General features: G+C 56.4%; 1 protein-coding gene across 3 annotated transcripts in view; it reads left to right on the plus strand.

The window, feature by feature from the left end:
* The window catches only part of OTUD7A (OTU deubiquitinase 7A), a 380,270-nt gene extending 372,771 nt beyond the window's left edge, over positions 1-7,499 (plus strand). For 2 of the 3 annotated variants that reach the window (XM_041753205.1, XM_041753204.1), the window contains exons 12-14: positions 2,973-3,087; positions 3,226-3,310; positions 5,683-7,499. In XM_041753205.1, the coding sequence (XP_041609139.1) occupies positions 2,973-3,087; positions 3,226-3,310; positions 5,683-7,182 (1,700 nt within the window). In that variant the 3' untranslated portion in view covers positions 7,183-7,499. The other variant, XM_041753206.1, reaches the window with a different exon arrangement.
* Positions 7,500-10,299: the final 2,800 nt, after the last annotated feature.

Raw genomic sequence — 10,299 nt, forward strand, 5'->3', positions numbered from 1 at the left:
GGGGAGAAAGATCTATGAAGGATACTTTCTCAGAATTCTTGCCAATCTTTTTGTGAGCACCAGGTTGGATCCCATGGGAAGAGGTCTACAAGTACATTTGAATTTCCCTTATATCTGTAGCCCCCAGGGTTCTAAATATTCTTTCACTAAACTACGTTCTTCCTTTACCAATTTATTAACGATTTTAGCTGAATTCTTTTTATAGCAGTCCAGCTAAGTTTGCCTCAGTGAAAATCATGTCCATTTCTCCTTGTACGTGCCCATCTGTCCTTAGATTTGGACCTGGCTGCTTGCCCTGTGACCTCTGTTCTCTAATGGGTTTAAGGAAAGTTGTGAATCTGCAGTTTGTCTAGCTTGTTGTTGTAATGATAGCACCATGCTCTCCCCGAAACAGAAACCAGAAGTGTCCATTAATTTTTGGAAAATAAGTACTGAAAACACATCCAGGCTGGTTTTGGGAATGTGTCTGTGTTTCTAGGTTAAAAGATAGGAGATCCTAAAAAAAGAATTTGCTGGCTTATTTTGAAAAGCATTTGCTGTTCCTGATATTGCCACCAGAGGGCAAGTCACCACATCACTACATATCTGGCTGGGTGAGGCCAGGTTTCCAGTTGGGAAAAGTCAATATGTAAAGTGGGAGGCAGCGTTATCCAAACCTTAGCTAATGCTTGCAGGGAGGGCCTGTTTTCAAGGCCTTCCTGGCCTGTGCAGCTATAAAGGTCATCAGGCTCTAGCACCTTCAGGTGAGTTCAGCCTTATGCTCAACAGGGGGCAGCCCAGGGAATCAGTTCTGGTCTGGCCATTGAGGATAAAAATTTCCAGGAGCCCAGTGGTAGGGTGTTGAGGCTGAGGGGCATGTGGATCTGTACTACTTTAGTTGGTTTATCTGAAACAAATAAACCAAAATCATAGTGAGAGAAGTGTGATGCAAAAAAAAAAAAAAAAAAAAAGTCTAAAACAGGTGTTCCTGATTGGTGAGCAGATCTCCAAGTGGGGGAGTCAGGAGCTCACCCATGCCGTCTTAGAGCACCACCATTTTCAGCATACAGGAGGATGGGGAGGGCTGTGGGGAGAAGGACACCCATGGCTGACCACATTGCCCAGCACTTCCCACAATGCTTCTGCTCTCTTGCCATGGGTGCAACTAGGCACCTGTTCCCTCTTAAGTGCTGGGGGCTGGGAAATGTAGTAGTGGCTGGGCAGACGCCCCCCAGTAGCACCCCTTCCCTGGGAAGGGAGTGGATGCTGGACCCAAATTGCCCAAGTTGTACCTGCAGTAACTACTTCAAACAGATTATTGCTCTAGGACAATATTTTCCAAATTTGCATGATTTTAAAAACTACGGAGGATGCTTAATTATAATATAGTCCTTGGCTCCTTTTCCTGGGCACTCTGGTTTGGTCATGGGCATGCAGTCCTGGAATCAGGGCCTTTATCAAGCACTCCAGGGAGCTGTGCTGCCCTAGCAAGTATCTACAGAGGGATCTACTGCCATCCCCACCCCTTCCCAGTGGATGGGAAGCCAAGCCAACTCTCTGTCACCTTTGTGTTGAGTCGTGGAACTGTGGGACAGGCTCCTGGGCACCGCTCAAGGGAGACGGGTCCTGAACCAGCCGTGCAGGCCTCTCAGTGTGACTGCCCTGCAGCTCTGCCCTGGGAGGGGCAGCCTGTCATGGCCATGTCAGGGGAGAACCCAGTCAGTGGCCTGAGCTGGGGCCGACCAAGCCGCCCTTGACCAACCAAACTGGAGCAAACTGGAGCACAGTACTGCCAGTCCCCAGAGACTTGAAACAGAAAATCCTCCAGCAACGCAGGGTTTCCTTTATATGGGAGTGGAGAATTATTTGTGCTCACATTTTCTCTTTAGCAACACTGGAGGGCAGCAGTGAGTCAGCGTTTGCAGTTTTTTATTAAGTCAACTATTGGTGGTATTCAGTCGTAGATTTTTATTTACTTATTTGCCTTTTTGTTCTTGCCGTGACACCCTTACCATGAATCATGGTAAATGACACCAGGCTCACGGCCACCGGAGGGTGGGGGGCGGGGGGAGGAGAGGTGGAGCAGTGAGGAGGCGGAGGTAGGGCAAACCCAGAGGAGCAGCAAGCTATTCCCTTGCTCTCGCTCAACACTGGGTCCCACGAGAGCTCAGAAGCTTCCAGCAGATGCAGAAAAACCCTGTGGACGCCCTACTCCGCCCAGGCCTTTCTGGAATGGGCCGAGACCCCCCCGCCCCCCGTGGGAGGGAGTGTGATGAATGAATCCCCGAGCGAGGGCCAGCCTCCGCGAGGGCCAGCCTCCGCTCGCGGTCTCCGCCTACGCGGTACGTCCTGGGAAGCCTTCCTGGCGCGCCTTGGGGAGGCGGGCCTGGCTCCCCGCAGCCTGCTGTTTACTTCTCAGGCCGCTTATCACGCCCTGGCGTTAGGAGACTGTTGTGGTGGTGGTTGTTACCTGGGAGCTCCCGGAGCTAACCCCCCCGCCCCCACACACACACCCCGGCCGCCTCGAAGTGCTAAAGAATTATCTGAACGAATTCACAAATGAGCCGACCGGCGGGCAGCCCTTACCTGCCTGATGCGTGCGCTGTGGGGTGACCAGGGGCCCGGCTTGGGTCCGTCCTCAGAAAGAAGAGAAGCGGCAGTAGGTATTTGGTTTTCGGGGTTTGTCTGCTGCCCAACCGCCCACCTGTCTTCTAACAGCCCCAAATCGTTAGCAGAGTCCACATGAGGAGTCCTGCTGCTCTTCAAAGTCCACAAGAAATAGGACGGAGTTTAAACTATCAGCAGCGGTTTTGACACCTGTGGTCTTAACGCTCCTGCTGGCACAGATGGTCCGGGTTCGTCCCCACTCCGTTTCCTTGATTAAGGAGACACCTGGGCTCGGAACCCCCTCGGGCCTCCCCGGGGGCCGCTGCGGGCCGCGCCCTCGCCCGCCCGGGGGCCGCCTGGCAGCGCGTCTCTCTCTTCTGTTGCAGCCGTGATCCCCCTGACGGACTCGGAGCACAAGCTGCTGCCCCTGCACTTCGCGGTGGACCCCGGGAAGGACTGGGAATGGGGCAAAGACGACAACGATAACGCCCGGCTGGCCCAGTGAGCCCCTCCCCGTCCCTGCCCTGCCCCAGCCCCCGCCAGGGCTCCTCCGGGGACAGCCCGCGTGCCTGCGGGCGGGGCGCGGGCGGGCGAGCGCGGGCCCGCGGGGCGCCTCACGCAGTCTTCTTCTCCCACCAGCCTGATACTGTCTCTTGAAGCCAAGCTGAACCTTCTGCACAGCTACATGAATGTGACGTGGATCCGGATCCCCTCCGAGACCCGGGTGAGCCCGGCGTGCGCCTGGCCCCGACCAGCGGGTGGGGCCCTGACCGCTCACTCGCCGCTGGCGCGGCGGGGGGCGCATCTGCCAAACGCTGGCCCAGGGCTGGGCTCCCCCACCGGGACCCCCCACCCCGGGACCCCACCCCCGCCCCCACCCCCGTCCGCCCGGCCTGGCCCCGGCGACAAGTGGCTCGGGTTTACCTGGGGCATGTGTGCAGGCGTGCCTGAGTGCCTGTACGGAGGCTCGCACTCCATGTGGGGATGGTTGTGGGGGTGGGGGTTTTGGGGGGAGAGGGGCTTGGTCCCACTCTTTTCTCCAGAAAGAGAGGAATAAACACACCCACTCAGAAAACAAACCGTAGGCAAGTCACAACACAAAACTATCTCTGCCGAGATCGGAACACGATGTGCTGCAGCCAAGCAGAATTAATTATAAACTGTGTGTGGGTCCTTGGAAAAGTCAGGGAACCGGGAACGCAATTCCTCAGCGCCCCCTCCCTCTCTCCTCCTCCTCCCTCCTCTGGGAGGGCAGTGAGAAGAGGAGCTGCCCGCCACCACGTGGCCCCTCCACCAGGAAGAGTCTGTTCTGTCCCTGCTTCCAGATGCTAAGGATTCACTTTAAGTATCTGATGAGGGATTTGTGTTGTTTTGTTTGTGTTTTGTTGTTTTAAAAAAAAAGGCCCTCCTTAGACATCATTAGACTTGGCCCTGAGGCAGGGCTCATAAGCAGTATTAAAGGAGTGATAGGAGGAAGCAGTAGGGTGGTACTGACACAGAGTGAGTACTAGCCAGGCTCTGCCAGGCACTGCTTAGGATGTTTTCATACATCAGCCTTTACCTATATTTAATCTTCATAGAGCTCCTGGAGGCAGGTACTGATATCCCATTTTACTGAGGGCACAAGGGACAGCTGGTGGCAGCCTGGGCTCCAGAGTCCTGCCTCTTCACCTCCACAGTGACCTGTCAACTGCCTGGATGATGCCAGTGTTGCTGGGGGTGTTCTTTCCTGGTACACACATATGGTGTGAAGTCAGCAGCTTTCGATCTACAATCAGGAGGCTCTGGGGCTGGGACACAGCTCTGCACTGCAATGAACAGTGCCAAGCCAGGGTGGCCCCCATGTCAGAATCAAGGCCTGGCAATGACCCTTCCAGCCAGAGGGCATTTGAGCCAGGGCTCCTTACTCACCGGGCTCCCACGGATGGGCACTCCCAGCACCAAGCACACCCCCCTTTCCTGGGGCTAACCCCTTTCTGTGTCACTAACAAAAACCATTTTGAAACCTCTATTTTCTTCCAGACTCAGGGCAGGGTGGGAGGAGGAAGGAAGGCATTTCAGCCTGGGAGGTGGTGAGGATGGTTCCTGCTTGCTTCTGGGGACTTGGCTGCAGGAGGTCTCTGGGACCCCTCTCCTGGATCTGCTTGGCAAGGGAGGAAACAAAAATAAAAGGACAGAACAATGGGGCTTTCTCCCAGGCTCTTCCCCTAGAGGTCACGAAAAGCCTATCTAGGGGTGAGCACCAGTTCTTGCCACTCAGCTTCTAGCAAGAGGTTCCTGATCTCCAATGAAGCTGTCTGAATTCTCTCTCTTCCCTCAAGAAGGAACCTCCACAGGGCAGCAGCGGGTTCCACCCATCTCCTTTCTCAGGCTCTCTGCCTACCCCATGGTCCTGACCAGGTGCCCACACTGGCTTCACTCTCCTTACTGGCGGACAGTGGGCCTCGTCCAAGGTGTTCACAGAGAGGCTCCCTCCTCAGGCCCTCCAGAGACCTTTCTGGGAATGGTAACATCTTTCCTACTAAGCCCAAGTCCCGGCTCAGGATCCTCAGTTTAACACTCCACATTGCCAACCTGAGAAAGGAACCCCTATTACTAAACGGTCATCCCTGAAACTAAGGGCCTATTTGTCCCAGGGTGAGGGCAAGATGTCAACCCCCTGCCTGGAAATGAATAGCTGAGACACCTTTGTAGGAGAGACACCTAAAGATGCAGGCAAAGTGTCACGCTTACCAGAAGGCGCCTCGCTCTATCAAGGAAGGCCAGGCTGGACCAGTGTCAAGTCGCAGACCTGCCTAGCCAGGGCTGAAAAGGGCAGAGCCTGGGCACGGTAATTCTAAACCATCCAGAGGCTCTGGGGCTCAGGGCCGGGCGGATACCTGCACCCTGCCCAAGAGCCCCACCTCGGGGCTCCAGGACACCAGTAAGTAACCCGAGCTACCCACAAAGGCTCCCTGGACTGGGGCAGTGAGGAGCCTCTCTGGGAGCAGCCTGGGTGCTGGGGTGGTCTGCCTTTGTCAGCCAGGCCCCACGTGGGCACATCGGACCTCTAACCAGCTTCCCTCCCACCCCGCCCCCTTCTCCTCCTCCCCACAGGCCCCTCTGGCTCAGCCGGAATCCCCAACAGCCTCCGTGGGGGAGGACGTGCAGTCTCTGGCCGACTCCCTGGACTCGGACCGGGACTCGGTGTGCAGCAATTCCAACAGCAATAATGGCAAGAACGGCAAGGACAAGGACAAGGAGAAGCAGCGCAAGGAGAAGGACAAGACCCGCGCGGACTCCGTGGCCAACAAGCTGGGCAGCTTCAGCAAGACGCTGGGCATCAAGCTAAAGAAAAACATGGGCGGCCTGGGCGGCCTGGTGCACGGCAAGATGGGCCGCGCTAACTCGGCCAACGGCAAGAGCGGCGACGCGCCCGAGCGCGGCAAGGAGAAGAAGTCCAAGTCGCGCAAGGGGAGCAAGGAGGAGTCGGGGGCGTCGGCGAGCACGTCGCCGTCGGAGAAGACCACGCCGTCGCCCACGGACAAGGCAGCCTGGGCGTCGCCGGCCGACAAGGGCGGCGGGCCGCGGGGCGACGCCTGGAAGTACAGCACGGACGTGAAGCTGAGCCTCAACATCCTGCGCGCCGCCATGCAGGGCGAGCGCAAGTTCATCTTCGCCGGCCTGCTGCTCACCAGCCACCGGCACCAGTTCCACGAGGAGATGATCGGCTACTACCTGACCAGCGCGCAGGAGCGCTTCAGCGCCGAGCAGGAGCAGCGGCGCCGCGACGCCGCCGCCGCCGCCGCCGCCGCCGCCGCCGCCGCCGCCGCCACGGCCAAGCGGCCGCCGCGCAGACCGGAGGCCGAGGGCGCGCCGGGCCCCGAGCGCGCGTCTCCCGGGCCGCCGGCCGCGCCGCCCACGCAGCTGGTGCTCAAGCTCAAGGAGCGCCCGAGCCCCGGGCCGGCGGCGGGCGCGCGGGCGGCGCGGGCGGCGGCGGGCGGCGCGGCCTCCCCGGGCCCCGGCGGGGGCGCGCGGCGCGCGGGGGCCGGCGGACCGCTCCCGGGCCGCAGCCCGCCGGCGCCGGCGCGCCAGAGCGTCATCCACGTGCAGGCGGCGGGCGCGCGGGACGAGGCGTGCGCCCCGGCGGTGGGCGCGCTGCGGCCGTGCGCCACGTACCCGCAGCAGAACCGCTCGCTGTCGTCGCAGAGCTACAGCCCCGCGCGCGCCGCCGCCCTGCGCACGGTCAACACGGTGGAGTCGCTGGCGCGCGCGGGGCCCGGCGCCCTGCCGGGGGCGGCGGGGGCGGCGGGGGCGGCGGGGGCGGCCGGCGCCGCCGAGCACAAGTCGCAGACCTACAGCAACGGCTTCGGCGCGGCGCGCGACGCCCTGGAGTTCGCGGACGCCGACGCCCACGCCCACGCCCACGCCCACGCCCACGCCCCGGCCGCGCGCTCGAACGGTGAGTGCGGCCGCGGCGGCCCGGGGCCGGCGCAGCGGCGCTGCCTGCGCGAGAACTGCGCGTTCTACGGGCGCGCCGAGACCGAGCACTACTGCTCCTACTGCTACCGCGAGGAGCTGCGGCGGCGGCGCGAGTCGCGCGGGGCCCGGCCCTGAGGGCGGCGCGCGCCGGCGTTTACCATCAAGGATTCCTTTTCCATTCTGTCGGTGTCTTTTTTACGTGCCCTGGTCAACCGGAAGGCCGGCGACCCCTCGGTCAGCGCCGTGTACGTGTTTGGTCAAACGTCCCTCATGGTGCCTGAACCTACACTGACGCCACTCAGGTAGTAGACGGATAGGAAACAAGTCATACCGTTGGAAGTGGGTGTGCTAGCTAGCATCTGCCTCGTACCTGTGGAAACTCAATAGCCATTGCAAGAGTATTTTTGTTCCTCAATAAGAGAAATAAAGAAATTTGCAGCCCTTTGTTTTTAGAAGGGAGTGTTTTACATTTTTTTTCCTGTTTCCTTTTTGGGTTTTCTTTTTCTCCTCCCCCCGCCCCGCCCCCCTAACCCAGCGGCCACTCGAGTGCGGTCGGTACCACCCGGGGCTTGGCAGCAAACTCGCAGCCCGGGGCCTGCGGCGGCGGCTCCTGCGCTGCGGGCTTGCACCTGCTTCCCCTGCCGGGTTCCTGCAGGACCGGAGGCGCTGTGCGCCCGCTGACGCGTCCCGGGGGTCGCGGGGGGTGCGCCCGTTAGTGACACGCAGCTCCGTCTCTTAAACAGAACCTCCTCCCGCGCACCCCACCCCACCCCACCCCCACCCCCACCCCGGCTCGAGCAACATTCAACTGCCATCACGGCCGCAGGCGTCCAGGACGGGCACTGGACCACCTACCTCGCGGGGGCGCGGCGGCTGGGGTGCAGTGATCCCTCCCGGGACGGGCAGCCCCGGTGACAGGAGCTTTCCAAAGACAACTTGAGTCCAAAAAACATGGTTCCGAACTCTATCTGGAAATGCCTAGGTATAAGCAAAGATGACCGCCCGCTCACGTGTCTCCTTTGAAAACACTTCTGCAGTGAAGTATCGCCCGAGGGCCCCTAGGAAGTGGTCATCGGTGCCCCAGAGAGAGGCGAGGAACTGACCCTTTGGTCGCTGTGTAAGCCCCCCCCACCCCCCCACTAGGCTGCTTTCAAATCCGACCTGCATCTCTTTCCAAAGGGAAGGGGCTGAGGGAAGCCCGGAAGGAAGCCCATCCCCACCTTCACCTGCATCTGTCTGGGTTCAGCCAGGTAAAGGGGCGCCACTCCCATTGGGGTCCCTTCTGCAGGGCAGGGTCACCCTGCCCGTGGCTCCATAACACGTTGAAGGGGCAGCCCCATCTCTGAGCGATCCCTTTTTTTGGTGCCTCCTACATTTCTCGAGGAAAATAAAAATGTGTCCTTAGCTACCCTGTTTTGAGCAGCAATATGCAGCCTCTTCCTTCTAAGATTACCTCTGAAGAATACCGTTCTTGGCCAAGGACACTGAGCAGTTAAATCTGCCTCACTAAAGAGAGATCGTGTCTCCAAGAAATACGGAAAAGATGGGTAAAATCCTCACTAGCGAAAGAATACTTTAAAACCTGCGAGAGCCTTAGAATAGCTTCCAATAAATCTAAAAGAGAGGAGATAGCGCCCAGCTTTGCTGTGGGTGTATCCTCAGAAAATGCAGGAGGTAGACCATATCTTCATTGGACCCAGCTTCTCCTTCTCCAGAAAGGATGCTTTTCCCTATGACATAAAGAGCAGCAAAAAAAGAAAAAAAAAAGAAAAAAAATTAAAAAACAAAAAAAAGGAGGGTTTTTTTTTTCACTTGTTTGAAGAATTACAGTAATTTGAGTATCTCCTGTGAGTAATTCCTTTTTGTTTTTAATTATTCCACAGCACGTGGAGTTTTCAGTAATTTATTCAAGATTTGCATAAGTGGTTCCTTAAATCAAAATTATTTATTAAATAGAATCTTTAAGAAATCTTTTGGAAGTTTTACCTTTCATGCCGAACATACTTTAATGTGTCGTAATTACTAACATCCAATGTAATCCACTCATATTACTGGGGTTTCTTTTGTTACTCAGAAAAAACGTTTTTTAAAAATCTCTCATCGAGAGGGTTTGTGGCAGCTTTTTGGACTGATTCTTTGTGTTATGCTGAGCAACTGCGTTGCCATCCAAAACTGTGATGTCACAGGAAGTATTGCATCACATGTAGACACTGGCTATAGCTCTCACCCCTCACTCTTAGAGGATTGAGACAGCCAACCTTGAAAATGTTTGATTTTGCGTTCAGAAACCAAACTCATGTGCACAAGAAGGCATAAAGTCAATTTATGTTTGTTTTTAAATTTTTTAATATTAAAATAGCCAACCAGTAATCTCCCAAACTGGCTATGCAAACATTTTATCTTCTCATGCCAGGTTAAAAAAAAAAAAAAAAGTTTGGGCGGGGGGGGGGGGGGGGAGCGGGGGCAAGCTGAGAATAAACATGGTTCATTGTAATACCAGAGAAAACCTTCCAAACCAGCCAGTGTAATCCATAGGTATTGTTAGAAAAAAAAAAAAAAAAAAGGATGACATATTCTATCTCCTTGAATTTCAGAGTCCCCTCCTTCACCCCATCTGATAGGTGTGCCATGAATAAGAGCCTGAGATCCAGCTACTGGCCACCGTGGTCCAGCCGTGCGGAAGGCCCCCAACTTCATGTGGTCACAAGGTGGCTTGGCATGCCAGGGCGCCTGGGGTGCTTGTCCAAATTATTTACAAATAGCTGTTTCCTTTTGTGAAAAATGTGGATCCCTTCCTCTACACAGTATTGAAACAGTGAGAGAACTCACTGCTATATTAAACCTACTAGTCCGGTATACCAGGAATGTTCCATGTTGTTCAAAAGAGCCCTTTAGACCTGATCCCTGGCCAGAGTTCTCTCAAACCAAATTAGTTTATCAGGCTGAACAGTAACTATTAGAAACTGCTGTGTTGTTTACATGTGGGCCAAGAGGTCCTCTAATATCCTTCTGTGACTTGGGGGCCCTTGTGGACCAGGGGAAGGTTAAGTGGATTATAGGTACTGGAGAAAATGAAGAAAGCCAGTCCCAATTCTAGAAAGGCTGAGAGAGCCCCGCCTGAGCACACATCCTCAGAGTGCATTGCACACCCTGCTTGTGAGTGACCTTGTCTGGTCTGTCCAAATACCCCTTTCCAGGAAGGTCAGATGTCTCTAAGTGACAGCACATTTCCAGAAGGAGGTTGTTTCAGTA

Source organism: Vulpes lagopus, chromosome 4 (genome assembly GCF_018345385.1).
Source record: "Vulpes lagopus strain Blue_001 chromosome 4, ASM1834538v1, whole genome shotgun sequence".
Taxonomy (NCBI): Eukaryota; Metazoa; Chordata; class Mammalia; order Carnivora; family Canidae; genus Vulpes; species Vulpes lagopus.